The 19,718-nt window shown below is 35.0% G+C and overlaps 1 protein-coding gene across 8 annotated transcripts in view; it reads left to right on the plus strand.

Moving 5' to 3' along the window:
- Positions 1 to 19,718, plus strand: part of LOC125250405 (piezo-type mechanosensitive ion channel component 2) — a 131,918-nt gene that overhangs the window by 51,386 nt on the left and 60,814 nt on the right. For 3 of the 8 annotated variants that reach the window (XM_048162970.1, XM_048162964.1, XM_048162969.1), the window contains exons 8-17: positions 3,739 to 3,907; positions 5,666 to 5,788; positions 7,421 to 7,456; positions 9,049 to 9,178; positions 9,474 to 9,658; positions 12,704 to 12,934; positions 13,432 to 13,570; positions 13,672 to 13,877; positions 14,492 to 14,640; positions 16,674 to 16,847. In XM_048162970.1, the coding sequence (XP_048018927.1) occupies positions 3,739 to 3,907; positions 5,666 to 5,788; positions 7,421 to 7,456; positions 9,049 to 9,178; positions 9,474 to 9,658; positions 12,704 to 12,934; positions 13,432 to 13,570; positions 13,672 to 13,877; positions 14,492 to 14,640; positions 16,674 to 16,847 (1,542 nt within the window). Of the gene's footprint in view, positions 1 to 2,472; positions 3,151 to 3,738; positions 3,908 to 5,665; positions 5,789 to 7,420; positions 7,457 to 9,048; positions 9,179 to 9,473; positions 9,659 to 12,703; positions 12,935 to 13,431; positions 13,571 to 13,671; positions 13,878 to 14,491; positions 14,641 to 16,673; positions 16,848 to 19,718 lie in introns of those variants that run through there. The other 5 variants (XM_048162972.1, XM_048162965.1, XM_048162966.1 and 2 more) reach the window with 5 other exon arrangements.

Here is a 19,718-nt window from a genome sequence, read left to right on the forward strand (position 1 = left end):
TTGTTTGCACTGTAATAAAAATAAAGGCAGTAGAATAAATGCACTTTATAATTTGAACAATATAAGATAAATATGAGAGAAATCTCACAATGCAAAAAAATTAAAAAATTGTAAATTTTGCTTTAACAGTGGAAAAGGCAGCAGTATATATATATTAGGGGTGGGACGGTTCAGATTTCTCACAGTTCGGTTTGTATCAAGGTTTTAGTGTCATGGTTTCGGTACAGTACGGTATGTGCTATGTATATAAAGAAAATAAAAAGAGACAGAAGAAATAATCAAGAAACAGCACAAATAAATACATGAGAGCTAAGATACAAATAAAATAAACAATGCTTTACAGGTTTTTCAGGTATCTAACAGCTTTCAGGTACAGAAATTGAATAAAGTAATCAAATATAAAATTACACTGCATATAAACTTCTTTGAATAATTAAATAAAGATGAAACATTATTGAAGTTGCAATAGCTATTCAGTCAAGAGTGATTTCTTCATGCTGTGTTGTTTCATTAACATTAAAACACATAGAGCAGAAATATTAGACTGCTGTCCCTTTAAGACATAATTCAAAGATCCAGTACACTGACACTGATACACATGTGTCGTCTGTCTCATTTTTCTCCTAAGACATAGCCATGTTTGTTAGGATACTCACTAAGATGGGCATGTTGACTTAATTTTTGTGTGAATTGGTCCGTTTAGGTGTAAGACTTGAAAGAGAATTTGCGCGAGAGTATTTGCGGGCTGTGACACGACTCTCCGTGTACGCGATTCAGATGAGTACACACATACATCTCTTCACAGTACGCAGTGTTCTCTTTCGCTTCTTAAGGATGAATGTTTAAATTGGCATGGTTTAAATGAGTTTAGTTTCAACTAGGCATGTGACGGTATCAAATTTTCATGTTGCGATTAATTGCTGAAGCTTTTATCACGGTATACGGTATTATCGCGATATTGAAATAAGTTGCAAAAAAAGTGTTGTCATAGTATAACAGGTTTAAGAACTCTTTTTGTAATAAAAAAAAAACTCTGAACGTTTAAAATACAATAATACAATACACAAAAAATATATAAAGTAAAATTTTCAAACAGATTAAAGTGCAAAAGGATTAGGCTATAAAGAACAACAGGAAACACTTTACAATAAAGTCTCATTATTTAATGCATTAACTAAGATTGAGCAATAGCTAGATTTGTTACAGAAAGTTTTTTTTTTTTTTTTTTGTTAATGTTAGTTAAGAAACGACTGATCATTTCAGGCCCATTAAATAAGTTATTTTTATTTTAGTAATGTTTTAAACAGTAACTAAGAAATTAACATTAACTAAGAATAATTAATGCTTTATTGTATTTTTCATTGTCAGTTTGGTAATAATGAATTAACATGTTAACTAATGAAGACGTATGTCTCAGAGTTTTACTGAACAATAACAAATAATCAGAACATTTCTAATCATTAGGGCATGTTGTAGTCCAGATTAAAATATATTTTTGAGGCATTTTAAAAACTTCACTAGAGCAGTTGCTTTGTTTATGGGGTTTCCGGGGTAACCGTGGCATTCTGCTGTTCCATCAGCGCCCTCTGCTGTCAGAGAGTGAACGCGCACTTTCATTCAGCGCGTCTCCTTCACTCGTTCCGCCATACGTGCTTCTCATGCACGTTCATAGATATATACAAAGATATATCTATGATGCACGTTGGGCTTGTTTACCAAAGACTATAGAATAACACAAGACGTGTCACTCGTATTGTTTTGAATGGGAGAAAGTGTAACGCGCAATAGAGGGTATGCGTCGACGTCACTTTTCAGTGATCCATTTGCTTTTTTCTGTTGCTTTCTGCATTTTTTTTAAATATATACCTCAGGTTTTGTGTCAAAGCTATTTGTACAGTCTGTCACAAAGCTCTTTTCCGTTTTGGATGTGTTTTGTGTGTTTTTCGCGACATTCACGCTGAAAACCAATGCTGCCGCTGAGTCTTTTGCCTCACGTGACTGCAGTCGTAAACGGTCGACGGTGACGTCACGTACATACCCGCCTTCTAAATAAGAGCCAATCGCCGACTGGTAAAGTCATCGCGTCACTTCAGCGGCCGTTAGAATCACCGGTTTCTATAGAAACAGTCAGACGCCCGCCTCAGAAGAGACGCGCATTTAGGTCTGCGCATGCGCATCAGCTTGATCCAGCCTGAAAAATATATTTTTTGGTCATGATTCGAGCGTTTAGAAACTAAATTTATGAGCCGGTTGTTGTTAGATTTCATTGGTGATTTCAAATGAAAAAAAAAGATTTCAAAGATGGCCGCCGAGTGAAATGACTTGTCTTAAAGGGACTTTGTTGTTTACATCTGAGCGTGTCCCTTTGACGCAGAATACAGCGGTACATTTTATACGGTTGATGGGGAAAGTATTCTTAAATGCATGATAAAAATTTTAATAATTGGTAATAAATTATTATTTACGGTATTTTGAAATGCCCACGATAACAATATCGTGCATATTCAATATCGCGATATATCGGCACAAGTCTAGTTTCAACACAGATAGCAACGTGAGATGTTCATAGAGCTTTCGGCACATCATTGAACATTTGTTTACAACAATTGACTGTTTTGTCCATGTTCTTTGATCATCGCTGTTGTAACGTATTAGGAAACTAGAATGTATATACATCGACTGAAACATACATTAGCCAAATCTGTCTGTCTGTTTTGCACATTGTTTTCAACAATAATGCGTCGTCAGATTTGGGATGAACAGCGGTGCAAGCGCATGCCAAACCGTGGGTGAAGAACCGAACAATTAGATTTTTTACAGCAAATATCTAATTGTAATATATATATATATAATTTTTTTCTGCATGTTCGTGATGCCTTAAAATGCTGCAAAAAACAGACCTCTAATATGCATTTTAGCGCTAGTTGTCCTTCACCGGATATTTACATCCATATTCTAGATCTGAACAGGCTTAGCCTGTGTAAAGTGCCTGGTTATGCAGCAGTTATGATCTGCAGGTGCTGACGGACTAATTCTGCACCTATTCCTGCTCCGTCTCTCATGTCCTTGACGCTCTTCACGAGTATCAGTTCCATCGACTGTTCAGCCATTAGGTCTATGTATAGTCGAGTAGCCTTGTTTGAACTTCAGGTCTGTCCAATCCTTTGGCTGTAAATGTGTTTGTTGTATGTTATTTACTCTAAATAACACTCAAGATGGTCGCAGAAGAAAGTGTGTTCCTGATGTGTTTCTCTAAGTGATTTCAAATCAATTCAGTGAGGTTTGCATTGCGGTTGTTATCGCAAGATTAATTAAGACGACTCAAACTGAAGTTGTAAGTGCAGTGTGGTCAGATAAACTCAAACACACTTAGTTATCAGCCTGTTTTACCTCCTTCCCTGGGATTCATAAATAGAAATAGAGACCATAATCCCACACTTTTGTGCTGGTCTTCCTCATTTTCTTTGTGAAAGCAGTTTTGCCATGGATGGTGTGTGTGTACATGTTGTAGTTGGAAAAGACTGTGGCCTAATTGTAGTTGATGAAAGACTTGTTGCTTTTATCTGCATGCCTGTTGAATGACAGTGTTGACAGCCTATGCTTTCGACTTCACTTCCTGTTTTTCCTTTAAAATGGGCTGTGGTCATGTGATCATTTCTATCCCAAACACAGCAAGAGTAAGAAGAATATAAAAACACCCTGTAATGATAACATTAACGGTTGAATTTTTCTCCACAGTGTGTTTGGTATCTCCTCCATCATTCAAACCGACTGCTCCTCAACCTGGAAGCTCGCTGTCAACAGTGGTCTGAAATGGCACCATTTTGTCAATCCCATCATGCTCTTGGTCCTGTACTACACACTGGCCACCTTGATCCGTCTGTGGCTGCAAGATCCCATGATCATGGTGAGCCTAATGCCACTTTAAGATCAAAATAATATGTCTTATAAAGTGATAAAAAAAATTAATAAAGGTACTGATATTTTAAGATGCAGTAAAATATATTTTTTAAAAATATTATTTTGGTATATAGTAATAATTTGAATGTATTTACTGCCAGAAAATTCGATTTTTCTCTTTTTTTCTAGTTAAAATATTTTTTAAACAATATAATTTAAATTTATTCCATTAGAAAACAAAAAGCTTGATCTTGTTTTTGAGCAAAAACTTCACTAAAATAGATTTATGCTTAAAACAAACAAAAATCCCCAAAACATAAGTTTTGGAATCAAGTTTTACTATATATTACACAAAACGGCATTATTGCAGAACACCTTTGTTCTGATCATTTATGTCATGTTTGTCTTGATATAATGCCTTTTCAATGCATATTAATACATTATGAAATGTTACAAAATACTAACAGTATGTAAAGTTATGTTGAGGAAACAGGGACAAATCATAACATTTATTTATTTACTGGTCAATTAAAGTAATATTCCCAAGAAAAAATGTCAATTAGGTAAAGCAGTAAAATCAAGAAATACCTGTAATATTTCTTAATAAATAAATCAGAATATATACAAAAAAGCTTTTTGTTTGTTTTAAACATAAACCTCACTAAATTAGATTTATGCTTAAAACAAACAAAAAACAAGCAAAATCCAATGGAGAAATAAAATGTTTAAAGCATTACTTAATAAATGAATTCATTTTAATATTAAACAGAAAACGTCTTTTTTTAGCAACTTTAGTGTTCATATTGTGTTGTGTTCTGATGATTGACGTCATGTTTGTCTTGATGCTTTTTTATGCACTATAATACGCAAAGAAATGGATTTTAATAGTTTAGGGATTTTACAAAAGACATAAAAAAATGTATTTCCTGACCAATTGAAAGAATATTTTATTAGATAATGCAAAAAAAAAAAAAAAAAAAAAAAAAAAATATATATATATATATATATATATATATATATATATATATATATATATATATATATCAAGAAATACCCACAAATAATAGCAAATAATATTATGCTTATAAAAATTAATGTATAAGTTTCAAGTATAAATCTTATTTGAGAACAAGTTTAAATTTTTAACACAAAGTGCCATTTTCAGATCATGCCATGTTCTGAGCATTTATGTCATGTTTGTCTTGATTTCATGCTTTTTAAATGCACTTTATTACATTAAGAAAACCGGCATATATATAAAATTATTTAATGGCAGAAACATTTCAGTTTAATAAAGCAAAAAATCCAAAAAAAATCCTGTAAGATTTCTTAATAAATAAATCCGAATGATTTTAAATAAGTATTAGTCAGCTGTGCGTATTATATTTTATGCTGTTTGATATATTAAAGGGACATAATGCACTGATCGGTTTGATCTCTGTCACCTTTTCACACGCTGCGGTTCACGGGTTTATAGAGCGCTCAATACACAAACCCATATGTATGAGCTTATTGATTCATGCGCCTCTAGGTTTGATTACAGTGTGATTTCATGACATAAATCTATCGGTGTGATCGATGATGAATCATAAGCGCCGTTACGCCTTCGTCCGATGAAAAGATTAGTGCATTGTTGTTGTTTTCATGACTCCATTAAGCATGTTTATCATCTTCATTGTTTTCATTTGCAAGCTGCTCCATGATACATGTTTTAATTCCATTCATGCTACTGAATATGTTTCTGTGTTTATTGATCTTTCTCCAGCAGGAGAGTGAGGAAGAGGAGATAAAGGAGGGAAATGAGACGGCGGGAAACAGCATCAGTCACATATTGAGCCGGAAGCGGCTGCTCTGGTGGAAAGCCCATCAGAAGACTGAGGAAAGAAATGTGAGGAAACAAAGATGCTAAATTTGAACTCTTGCAGTGAACTTTAGACGTCACAAGAGAAGTTTGAATTAAAGGATTAGTTCACTTCAGAATTAAAATTTCCTGGAAATTTACTCACCCTAATGTCATCCAAGATGTTTACACTGGACACTGGATCGGTACTTCCACCTACGTCACGCATGACCTTTCCAACTTGATTATGTAATGTGTGGAGCATCGCAGAGCAGTGCAAGATGAGAATTTGTGGTTAAAAAATATATAGTTTTTTTTTTTTTTTTTAAATTACCGATGGTTTCTCTAGATAAGACTCTTATTCCTCGTCTGGGATCATGTAGAGCTCTTTGAAGCTGCACTGAAACTATCATTTGGACCTTCAACCCATTGAACCCCAGTGAAGTCCACTATATGGAGAAAAATCCTGGAATGTTTTCCTCAAAAACCTTCATTTCTTTTCGACTGAAGAAAGAAAGACATCTTGAAGTGAACTAATCCTTTAAACATGCATATAATGAGGTCATGTGGCAACAGTATTGAATAAGTATTACTTTTCAAGTCCATATTTAAAAGCAGTTAGTCTAGTTGTCTTAAAGGGACAGTTCACCCAAAAATAAAAATACTGTCATCATTCCAAACCCTTATAAATTTCTTTGTTCTGCTGAACACAAAAGAAGATATTTTGAAGAATGTTTGTAACCAAATAGTTGATGAGCCCCATTGACTTCCATATGGAAAATATTATGGAAGTGTTTGGTTACAAACATTTCATTTTTGCATACAATTACATACAATTAATTTTGGGTGAACTATCACTTTAAGGCAATACAACCCAGGTGAACAGGGTAAAAAAAAAAAAAAAACAATAGATATTATCATACTTCCCCAATTGATTGATTACTTTAAGAATCACAATTTTTTTTTTTGTATTACATGTTTCCTGGAATGTTGTTTAAATATGCAAATTAGGCATTATCTAATTAAATATGCATACATTATTACTTTATTTTGTCAACATATTATTCAAATATTTTTACAAAGGGGATTTGGGATTTTTTTCCACTCCATAAATCAGAAAATACTTTCAACAGCCAAAAATATAATACATTTTCACCATATTTTTAGGAATAAAAATCTGGCAAATGATATATATGAACAAACCCGTCTGTAAAAACCTTCAGAATATAAATAGTAAAACTATGAAGTTTGGTGTATGTAAAGCTGCTGAAGTGGAGATTTTTGCCTCATTTGAGAAAACGCATTTAAAGAAATCTATTTTAATTGATATCTACAGACACAAATACATAAAGTGAAATAAAATAAACACTTAAAATTGTATTTTGGATGTTATATTTCCACTACTCTGAAACAACAAAAGCCAAATTTCAAATGTCTTGTCTTAAAAACAGCAGAAAGCGTGTCTGTGTTGTCTTAAACTCTGTTGCTCATCCTCTCTCCCGTTCCCCGTCAGCATTAAAGGTTCGCTTTGAGTGCTGGTCTCTATCTGTGAATAGTGCCGCTTTACTTTGCACTGCTCAGCGCTGATGTTAGAGAACAGCATAATGTTATCGACCCTCCTGTGCTCGTCAATACATTCACCTTGCCCCGTCTGCTGTCTTTTTCTTTCTCTCTCTTTAGCTCATCTCCACCCTGGATGGGTACAGCACCTCAGAGGTTTGCGCTCAGTGTGGTTTTGCCAAGTCTTATGTAACTCTTTGTCTGCAAATTTTAACTGTAGACAAATATAGTGTGATTGATTTGGGCTTTTAGTGGCTTGTGTTTGTGTGTACGCTGCTCTTGATGTGGCATGATTCAGTGGGATTTAGTGAGAAACTCGATCTCTCCTGGTGTATCTCCAAACCATAAAATATAAAGAAAACTAAATATAAAGAAAAACAACAGCTCCTGCCCCTCCAAATATTCATATTTATATATATTAGCAGTGCATTTTGCAATGCATTTTTTCCAGTTTAACAAGTTAAAATATTTCACAGCACTAATATGTAAAAATATTATAATTAATAAATATAGTAATATAATAATTATTATTATTATTAATGTATTTACCATGATTTACATTCATTTTTGTTATTATTAGTTTGTGTTATCAATAGCATCTTAATCAATTATTGTACGATAAATATGCTGTACTATATATGTATAACTATATATATATATATATATATATATATATATATATATATATATATATATATATACATACAGTGTATATATGAAGAGTTTGGTTCCAAAACGCGATAAACGGAATTTTAAAAAAAATTTAGTTTCCGCCAAAAATCAGTATTGTATATGGTCAGTATTGAAAAGTCATTTATTTATTTAGCACAAAATTCGGTATCTGTTGCATTATTCTGTCATGTTTCCTCCCTTTCTTTCCAAAACGTGACAAACGCCAGTCCCCTTTTTCTGCAGAACACGATATATCCGCTCAACCAATCACAGCGCACCATTCCACCCACTGTAAACATTGAAGGCTTTTTAAAAAGCCGTTTTTAATACCAATGTACTCGGCAAATGTTTGTTTAACCGTGCGTCGGCGCAAGATACTCTTTAATCGGTAATGACAAATAATTTATAACATTAACAAAATGACCCGTTGAATTAATTTTGGGAGCAACGGCTGAATGTATTTTTAGTCAAATGTCTGTACATAAGATAAATATTGGCAAAGTTTAGACTCTGTCATATATGTGAATCAACTTAACTTTGTAACTGTCAGTTTGAAAAATAACTTTTATATTGATGGATTAATTGCATTTTGGAAAAAAAAAGTGTCATGGATTTATTGCATTTTGGGAAAAAAATAATACGTTTTTATAATAAACTTTTTAAAATCAAAATGTAGATTTGAATTTTTAATGTTTTTATAACCAAAATATGCTATGTGAAAGTCTGAAACAGAAACACTCTCTTGGTAAAGAAAATGCCTTTTTACTCAAATTAATCAAAATGGAGTTATTGCGTTTTGGAACCAAACTCTTCATATATATATATATATATATATATATATATATATATATATATATATATATATATATATATATAACAAAATATGAAAACCAATATATTGTATATTCTTGATTTTATGAATATGTAAAGAATGCCAAGAGAGAATCTTGTACCACCCAGAAGCATTTCATTTTGCATGCTGTATATTATTATTATTGTGTTTCGACTGTTATTAGTCTTTTTTGTGCACATAATGTCTTCTGTCCCTTGTGTAAAGATTTCTTGTTTTTATGAAGGTGGTAGTGGTTAACTCCAATGGGACGTCGTTTGACTATGTGTCAGCCGTGCCCATTGAGAACGGACCGGTCAGTCTGGACATATACTCCACTCCTCAGTACAAAGTGGATCAGCCTGTAGAATCTGAAGGTGAGATACAGTAAATACACATCCATACATTTCTTCCAACTGAAACACCTAATAAAACAACCACAGGCTATTATAGTATAGTAGTATATGTTATAGTATAGTAACTAAAACCATTAAAAAAAAATCTTACTTGAAATAAAACTAAAGTAAACACAACTTTGTTACCTGATTCAAATCTCCCTGCTGTCTGTCTGTGGTTGAGACTAGTTTCTAGTTAACTAATATCTGAGCATTCCACTGAATTTTTCTAAAGTGATCAAATGTAAAGACTGCATTATTTTAATGCTCCATACAGAGAAGATGGATGAGAACACAAATGAGATTGTGGATTTACCGCTAGAGGAGGAAGAGGAGAAGACAGATGAGAAAGAGGAAGAGGAAGAGGAAGAGGAAGAAAAGGGCGGACCACCAGGTGCTCTCGTAAAAGTGTTCAAGTTCATCATGAAGCAGAGCTACATCTGTGCTCTTATTGCTATGATGGTGAGAAGGTCAAACATTAAAGGAATAGTTCTTTTTTTTTTTTAGTGTTCACAGTAAATTCCCCCTGTGGAAAATAACACCGCTTGGTGTTCATATGGGAACCACCAGCAGGGTGTTAAAGTAACACCGAAAGCAGAGTTAGAGTTAATTAGATGCTTAAGTGATTAATTGAGTGATGATTGTTTGATTATTGAAGACACTTGATATGATAAGGACAGAATCACTGAAGGAAAGAGAAACTCAAGAACTACAACTGACTTCCAGCCACAGCCTTAGATGAAATCAACTGAAAAGACATTAAATCTCTCTTATTACAAACCAGACTGACTTTATTTCTGTCATTCTTTTACAGTTCTTTTTGAGAATAAACAGAGGTTTAGATGTTGATGTTTTATTGAAAATGTTTTATTGCACTCTTAGAAAAACCACAAACTGATATAAAAAGCAAAGAGTCAAACTGCTCAACTAAATGAAACACCGATCAGCATAATGGTGACCGTAAAAAAAAAAAAAAAAAAACATCAATATCTAAACCTTTATTAATTCTCAAAAACAAGTGTAGACAAATGGCAGAAATAAAGTCTGTCTTGTTTATAATAAGAGAGATTTAATGTCTTTTCAGTTGATTTCATCTAAGGCTGTGGCTGGAAGTCAGTTTCTCTCAGAGTTTCTCTTTCCTTCAGTGATTCTGCGAAAATAGCGAAAAATGTCAGCTGGAGCAATAATAACTGACATGATCCATGATTACATGATATTTTTAGTGATATTTGTAAATTGTCTTTCTAAATGTCTCGTTAGCATGTTGCTAATGTACTGTTAAATGTGGTTAAAGTTACCATCGTTTCTTACTGTATTCACGTTATTTTCATTTTTAAACACTTGCAGTCTGTATAATTCATAAACACAACTTCATTCTTTATAAATCTCTCCAACAGTGTAGCATTAGCCGTTAGCCACAGAGCATATAGCCTCAAACTCATTCAGAATCAAATCTAAACATCCAAATAAATACAATACTCACAGAAATCGATGCGTGCATGCAGCATGAATGACGAACATCTTGTAAAGATCCATTTGAGGGTTATATTAGCTGTGTGAACTTTGTTTATGCACTGTATAACTGCACTTATAGTCGAGAGCTTGGGAGGGCAGGGAGCGAGAGATTTAACTCCCTGAGGTCTGAAAACGCGCCGGCGCGTTTTGCAGTTTTTTTTCATATTGCAGCAAAACAGACTTAAAATACTCCGTCATTTTTTGTCATAGAGACATAAGTAATATATCAATTGAAACTATAGAATATCTTCTTTTATTTGTATACACTCAGAGTAAAAACAAAATGTTGTGCTTTTTGTAAAATAAAGGAAACTAAAATGATGCATGATCTGTCCTCTCCCTCTGAACAAAGTCTAATCTGATAGTTCTCAGAAAATAAACTATAACTTAGTGAATACTAATGACAAAAAAATTACACTTATGTCTAAAGACACGTTGAAATGTCAGGTTTTAAATCGTGCAAGTCATATCGAAAACAAAAATTCTGTGTTTATGTAATCTGTATGAAAAGAGAGCCTTGTCAGAAGTCTGTGATTCAGCTCATTATCCGCTAATGCGGCCACGCCCACGGAGCCAGCGCAATTCAGAGGCAAATTATGAGTCAATACAGGCATTCATCGTCTCAATTGTGTATTTATTGTCTTGAAAAGTGTTTATCTGTATGTAAAAGCCATGGTTAACGACCTTTGGAAGACATGCCGTTAGTTCCTGATATGTCCTCTTCTTCTGTAGAATAATTTGTGGACTAAATGTGTACAGAGAGCGCCCTCCGGCTACAAGTATGAATTAAAAACACCATTCCTGAAATGTCCTCTTCTTCTTTAGAATAATTTGTGGACTAAAGGTGTACAGAGCGCCCTCCGGCTCCAAGTATCACCTGAAAACACCAGCGCTCATAGTTATGACAATAAATATAGAATAAATATAACTCCTCTGTATAGAAAATTGACATAAACATATGAGAATCCATCAATATTTCTCCAAATGTGAATGCTTTTAAACTAAAAGCCTATATTCAGACTCTTTGCATCACAGAAATACATTATATTTTAAAGAATATAATAGAATACCATTATTTTAAATTGTAATAATATTTCACAGTATTGCTGTTTATGAAGAGCTGAGACATGATTACAGAGGTTTTTTTCACAGCCTACCTGACTGAAAGGCCTCATTAATATGCAAGTCATTTCAGGTCATTATTATGCAATTCTTTTGTCTTCTCAGGTGTAAATGAGCCATTATTCATGATCATTCACGCCTCCATGCATACTGTGTTTCTTGACAAAAAGTGTCTTGCAAAAACTAAATCAATATATTGTTTTATATGAACAAGTAGGCATTATAATTTTTTACATAATTTTGAAGCAAAAACTCTAGCCTACAACCTCCAATACCCAGAAGTCTTGTAAACACAGATTTAATATATATTTTTGGCCTTATTTCAGTGACTTAATTTTTTTGTTTTTTCAATAACCACGCATAAACATTATTCCTTCAAAAACGCAAACATGTGCATACATGTTCCTCACATATTATGGTAGCCTAGTTTGTGCTGAATACAGTGTAATGACACTTTTGTCATTAATATGTTTATGAACAACTGAAAAAAGCACAAATGTCAGGGCATGTCAAAACTTCTCCAGGCCCCAAATCAGCCTCAGACTCCAGAGGGTTAAAGGGGCCGCAGCCTGAATCGGTGCATAGTTAATGATGCCCCAAAATAGGCAGTTAAAAAAATTAATTAAAAAAAAATCTATGGGGTATTTTGAGCTGAAACTTCAGACACATTCAGGGGACACCTTAGACTTATATTACATGTTTTGAAAAGACGTTCTACGGCACCTTTAACATTGGGAAATTTACTGTGTTCCTTTAAAGTTCTAAAATTGAATTTGAGTTAAATTTGAATGGGAAATGGTTTGACAAAAAATATTAGTCTAAATAAAATTATGTAACATGGATTCTTCTAAATCTTTTTGTATTTCTAAGGCATGGAGTATAACGTACGTTAGCTGGCCGACATTCGTCTTTCTGCTCTGGTCCTGTTCTCTCTGGATGGTGCGAGACAGGAGGAAGTACGCCATGCTGACCTCACCGTTCATGGTGGCCTATGGGAACCTCCTGTTGGTCCTTCAGTATATCTGGTGTTTTGAGCGGTTAAATCCAGTGCCTGGTTTCTTTCTGAAGATGGATATACCCTTCACTGAACTGAGCTCAAAGGTAACAATTACTTTAATAAGGCATCAACAAGTGCATGTCTGCTGTATTGGTTAGGCACTAGGAATTTTTTTTTTTTTTTAAGCAAAAATAACAAATACAAATAATGCATGTTTTATTTTTAGCAACAAAAATATATGTATTATTTTATTAAAAAAATAATAATAATAATGTGCCAACTATAATATAAATGAATAAATATATTTTGGAAGAATTAAGATTTTTTTAAAAATATTAGTATATATTTTAATTTTTTTATATTTATTTTATATGCAATATGTAAAATATGTATCAAACAATGTAGTAACAAACAATTACTACAAACAATTTATTAGACTTTTTATTTGCTGTAATAACTGGACACTTTATAACTAATACAAATTCATGAGTTATAAATTCATAAAGATGCTTTTAATGTAAAATGTCTCTATACTGATTTATTTAGAAATTTGCTACAGGTTATTTTACCAATGTGTTTTTACCATTGTGTCTGTTTGTAGATTCTGTGTCAGCTGAGTTTCTGGCTGCTGCTCAGACAATCTTTGATGGAGAAACAAGCGAAGATGGAAGAGGAAGCAGCGCTTTGTGATGTCAAAGTAGATGAGCAGAAAAAAGGTGGTTCATTAGAATCTATAACAAGTATGTATAATGTACAGTTTAAATTCTGTAGTAGTCACAGCAGAAAATATCTCTTTGTTATTTAATATTCATAAAGAAATAACTATGCTTGTGGGTTTTAGAGGAAGAAAAGGACAAAGAGGAAGAAGAAGGGGACGAAAACGACTTGATGCATGTGGTGGGGAAACTAGTGATGGCTCTGATGGTGAAATACTGGATCTATATCTGTGGAGGAATGTTCTTCTTCGTCAGCTTTGAGGAAGGCAAGATGGTCATGTACAAGATCATCTACATGATGCTGTTTCTCTCCTGCGTGGCTCTTTACCAGGTGCAGTGCTGCTGTCTAAACCCAGAAACCCATAAAGGTTGTTGGGATTTTGACTGGACACACCTAGGAATACATGTCCATGTCATGTGTATATATATATATATATATATATATATATATATATATATATATATATATATATATATATATATATATATATATATAGTGCTGTCAAAAGATTAATCGCTATTAATCACATCCATATGTGTGTGTACTGTGTATGATTATTATGTACATATAAATACACACACATTCATGTATGTAATTAAGAAAAATCTGTTATATTTATATATAAAATATTTAAATATATATACAGTATATACATGCAAATGTTTCTTAAATATATACATGTATGTGTATGTATTTATATATACATAATTACACACAGTACACACACATATATTATGTAAACAAACTTTTATTTTGGATGCGATTAATCGTGATAAATCTTTTGACAGCTCTAATATATATATATATATATATATATATATATATATATATATATATAATTTGCAAAAGATGAAGCCTATTTTATTATAAAGGATGACAGAATTTTAATTTTGGGTGAATTTTTCCTTTGGAGGTCTTTGACAGGGCAGTTATGTTCTCCTCAGGTGCACTATGAATGGTGGCGCAGGATCCTGAAGTACTTTTGGATGTCTGTGGTGGTTTACACTATGCTAGTGCTCATCCTAATCTACACCTGTCAGTTTGAGAACGCCATCGCTACCTGGACCAGTATGACAGGCATTAAAAAGGAGGGGTGAGTTTTGAAGACCCTAGATACATTTGATCTGTTGGTCTTGCCACAAGCCGTACTGTTTAAGTCTAAGTGAGCTACTTCGTTGTCCACACAGGCAGCTCATCTAAGGCAGCATCCTAACTGAAATTAAATCTTTTTTTTTAAAATAGATGTATGCATGCAGTGCTCCCTTAGATATGGGCCAAAAAAGTGTTTTAAACAGGATCTATTATGCCCTTTTACAAAGCATTGATTTTGTTTTCGGACTCTACTGGAATAGGTTTTCATGCTTGAATGTTCAAAAAACACATTATTTTTCACATATTTAACATTGTTGCAGCTCATCTCTTCTCAGTCTGTCAGTCAACGCACTGTTTAGTTCCGGTCTTTATGAACTAAGCCCCTGCTTCTGAAAAGCACAATGTGCTCTGATAGGTCGAACCAGTGTGTTGCGATTGGTGTAAAGCCCGCCCAATTGGCCCAACAACGGTTTCCTATTAGGGTAGGGAAGGTTTCTTGCGTGTTTGGTCTTTTCAGTGTGGCAAAGTAGTTTAATTCCAATTAAACTTTTATCTGACATTTTAATATGACCTCGAATTAAGGTTAGAATGGCAATTGATTATTGACCATTTATATGATAATTTATCTAGGCATTTGATTATTCTATTTAACTCTTTACTCTTTTTGTATTCGTTCATTCTGTTCTCAGTCGCATAGGGTCCTCGCACCGGCCATTATGCGGTCCCACGATCACAAACTCGCCAGTCTGATCAATAACCAGAGGTTATGGCTAAAGTAATTTAACAATGCTTCCCATGCTGCCAGATGTGCCCCATGCTTCATACTATCCGAGATCTAGTATGTACTTAACCCTGGTCATAGATTTGCGGTAACAATGGATAACATCGTATAATCTACTGAAGTCAATAATTTCAGTGTAAGTCAGAATGAAATCAAATGTAACAATTTATTAGTCAGGTAAATGTATCATGCCAAGTACATTATCAAATAAAAGCTCGTCAATACAAAACATCAAATGCTCAGAAATAGAGTAAAAGATGTACCTGACATCTGGAAAATACGTAACTCTGAGTGTCTGGAAGACACTGCATTACGGGCTGATCTGGCTACAGAATTGCCCCTTGAGCCTCCTGCAACATCTCTTTAAATATTCAGACCCAAGACAGAAATTTCTTAAAAATGGAAACATGAGTTCACAATGGGAATTTGCATTAATCAGGGTCCCAGACTGGGTAGTTTACACCTTTTTAGGGACAGAAAGCCATTTGCATGAAATACCCTGAAAAGGGGGCACACCTACCACAGAAAGCAAAAAAAACTCTAAATTCTAAAAACCTTTATTACCTTCTGATTTACTTGAGACCATTGTACCAGTCGCACTACATTTCAAATGGTACCAAACATGTATAGCAATTGTGTGATAATTGTTCACATTAAACCATATAGATTTTGGGTGAATTTCAGGTCATTTCAACATGTGAGATGTGAGAGATGGGTGAAGGAAATAAGATGTAAATTGGGACAATACTGAGATGATCAACTCAGTGTGATTGCGTCTCGGATAGGGATGCTAAATTTCGCAAGAGAGAGTTCCATTGTTAATTTTCTTTGTTTTCTCAGAGTGTCACCCTCTCTTCCAGTTCTTCAGTTACATTGGTCAAGCGCTTTGAGCGTGTTTGGGAAATGCCCAGCCCCTTAGCATAACCGCCAGTTTCAACACACTATTAACTAACTCAACCAGGCCCTGCCTCTTTATTCTGTGTATGCCTTGGGCGGGAATTATTTAAATGAGGAATATTGTGACATGGTTCGTTCCCAAAGAAAACTCAAGACTACAATGGAGGCGCTTCAGGGAGTTCAGAAACAGTGACACTGATATAGAGAATCACTCCTGCTGGAGAGACTTTGTGCTTTGTAACTTTGCAGAGCTTTTTCATGCTTAAACAGCAACATTACACACTTGAACATGTAACAAAGCACACTAGGTCCTCTTTAAGCAGCATTATCTCCCACTCTCTTCTGTCTCTATGCAGATTGAAGGATATCGGTCTGGAGAAGTTTACCGTCGCTGACTTGTTCACCCGTATCTTCATCCCCACGTCCTTCCTGCTGGTGTGCATCCTGCACCTGCATTACTTCCACGAACCTTTCCTGCAGCTCACGGATCTCAAAGCAGTGATCAGCAAAGAGGAGAGCACCATTTACAGGTGAGAGATGACGGCAGCGCACTTTCTTTGCGCAGATTGAGGTCCTCGCTATTTACAGCTGATGATAACAGGATGTGTGATGTCATTTAGGTGAGGGCATGTATCATAATATCTAAAATCTGATTAGAGGAGCCACACTTAAAATCATAACACAAAAATGCATACCCATCCACATATCAAATGAATAAAATAAGAATATAATAAAAATAATGATAATAATGATAATAATATTAATTATTATTATTATTATTATTATTATTAAAAATAAGGTTGTTGTGAATAATAATAATAATAATTATTATAATAATAATAATAATAATAATAAAATTATCATCATGATCTTCATTATAATCATGATAATTATAATTGTTTATTGAACATTATCTCTCGTGGTGCATTGCTTTTATAATTAATTCTAAACAGAAAATTAACGCAATTAATGCAGCATCCCTAGTAGTAGTATTTCACTTCTGCTAAAGGTTTGCAGAGTGTTTGCTTCATTGTCTTGTTGAACTTCACTTTGTTTCGTCCTCATGCTTTATTTCCTTATTTCTTACTATCTACTTAATGATGGCTATTCCTCTGTTGAATCTGGAGCACTTTAAACCTTGTGCAGACAAACTCTGCTAATCATCTTACTTCATGTAAATCCACTTCTTATTTTAACCAATCATCTGCTCACATCTTTCCCCTGCCATCCCTCACATCACAGCTATACTAAAGTCAGTGGTCGTATCTATCTGATCGTGGATAGGTGGGTGACTGATTTTCTCTCTCTGGCATTTATGGAAACCACAACGAATGTTCACCTCTCACCTTTTCCCCATTTTCCCACAATCCTTCATTCTTCTTACCACTCCTGTCTGTCAGTACACTCTTTTCTCACTTGATGTCACTTTTTCTTTAATCCAGATTCCTGGATACATCAAAAAATGTAAAAAAAAATGTATGATGGGTTTTTGTCACTGACTTGATTTCCTGTCTAGAACTTTAATGTTTGCTTTAAATGTTACAAGTCAACATGAAACTTTATTCAAACCCCATTTTATTTTTGTAGTCAGATGTATTTCCAATTAAAATGAATAATCGCTGACAAAAAAAAAAAAAAAAAAAAAAAAAAGAATTGTTTATTTTATTTCCATGTAAATATAGCATTATTTGCTTTTATTGCTGTAATCTTTTTTATTGTCGTGGGACATTGCCCAAGAATACTCACAAAGACAAATTAACAAAGAGAACAGTCTTTTAATCCATATTACTCAGGAAATAACAAGAAACACGTAGCAACAGTCACTAAACACGATGTTAAGACAGGACATTGAACTTAGGAAACAGAGAACTATAAATAATAAACCAAATGACGAATAATAATAAGCTAATTAATTGACAACAGATGAACTAAATTAAACTAACGCAGACTAGACATTAGGTCAAGACAGGAACAAAAAAGCATACTCCTGACAGTATGCCCCCCTCTGGAAAGGCATATCCTTGCACCACACAGAGGAGGGAGGGTTTTCTGGAGGAGGGCAAGGAACAGAAGAGGGGCAAAACAAAACTAAGTCCAAAGAATAAGTCCATGGGGGAGTGGATGGTGGGAGGAGCCAGGGGAAAGCAAGGAGCAGGAGAAGCCAGATGTATACCCAGACCACAGTCAGCATGCAGTTCCAGGGTGGAGTCGTGGGAGGGAAGGGCCATGGTGGAAACTTGGACAATTTAACCAGGGGTACGAACTCCTGAGACAAAGCCAGCCATGATGGAGACCCAGACGGAGCCGAGGAGACACGGATCCAGGGTGACACCGAAGGTCCGGGGGGCCAAGGCGGAGCTGACGGCTCATTGGAACGAGGTGGAGATGGGGATCCGGAAGACCGCTGTAGAGCCAGTGTGACTAAGGACAATGATGGAGCTGGAGAGAAGGCAGAGGTGCAGCCGGCAACCAGTAATCCTGAGGTGGAACCAGAGTAATGTCTGACCAAGGCAGAGCTGGTGGGATGACAAGCCATGGTGGAGCTGTGGGAGCATTGACTCAAGGTGGAGCCGATGAGTCAGAGGGCCGAGGTGGAGTCTGGGGCTCCGTGGCTGGTGGCATAGACAGGGGATCCTCACTTCAAGGTGATGCTGGGGACTGGAAGACCCAAGGGGAATCAGCAGTCCTGCTGGGAAACAACTGAAGATGTGCTGAGGGGCAGACAGGGACCAGAGGAGTAAGGGCTGATTAAATATTCAGGTTAGATAGAGGAGGTGGGAGGGAGGCTGGGGTGGGCAATACTCAAATACTGAAGGCGCTGGAGATAAAGGGGGTTGGCGATCGTGTACTGGAGATACAGGGATTTTTGAAGCTTTGATTCCATAAACCAGTCTATTAAAGTTTTTTTCGTGTTTTTTGATAGTGTGCAATATAACATGTGTTCATGTTTCGCGTGTAAAAAAACACAGTATTTTTCACATAATTTACTTATCTGTATACCGCTGTTTCCACTGTCATAAAAACGGGCTGATGACTTCCTTGTTCTATGAAGTCCCTCCTTCAGAAATACGTAACGAGTTCTGATTGTGCCAGCGGTTCCTGTGTTGTGATTCGACAGCAGCTTCTGCTCCATCTTTCAAGAATAATCTTTGTGCGAATCCGGCATTAAACTGATTGAGATTGAGGAAGCTGTCCTCAGCAAAATGTGCTGCACATAGTTTTACATGTGGATTATAATTTTCGGGAACCGAGTTAAGTACAGCGTCCCTGGGAAGGCCAAACAAAGGTGATTGGACTGCGGGATGAAAATAACAGCGCTTCGACGACATGGCGACAAACACACTCTACAAACGCAACTCTTGCTCTTCTCCGTGGGAGCGCAACAAGACCACGACCCCTTT

This window comes from Megalobrama amblycephala, linkage group LG17, assembly GCF_018812025.1.
Source record: "Megalobrama amblycephala isolate DHTTF-2021 linkage group LG17, ASM1881202v1, whole genome shotgun sequence".
Classification (NCBI taxonomy): Eukaryota; Metazoa; Chordata; class Actinopteri; order Cypriniformes; family Xenocyprididae; genus Megalobrama; species Megalobrama amblycephala.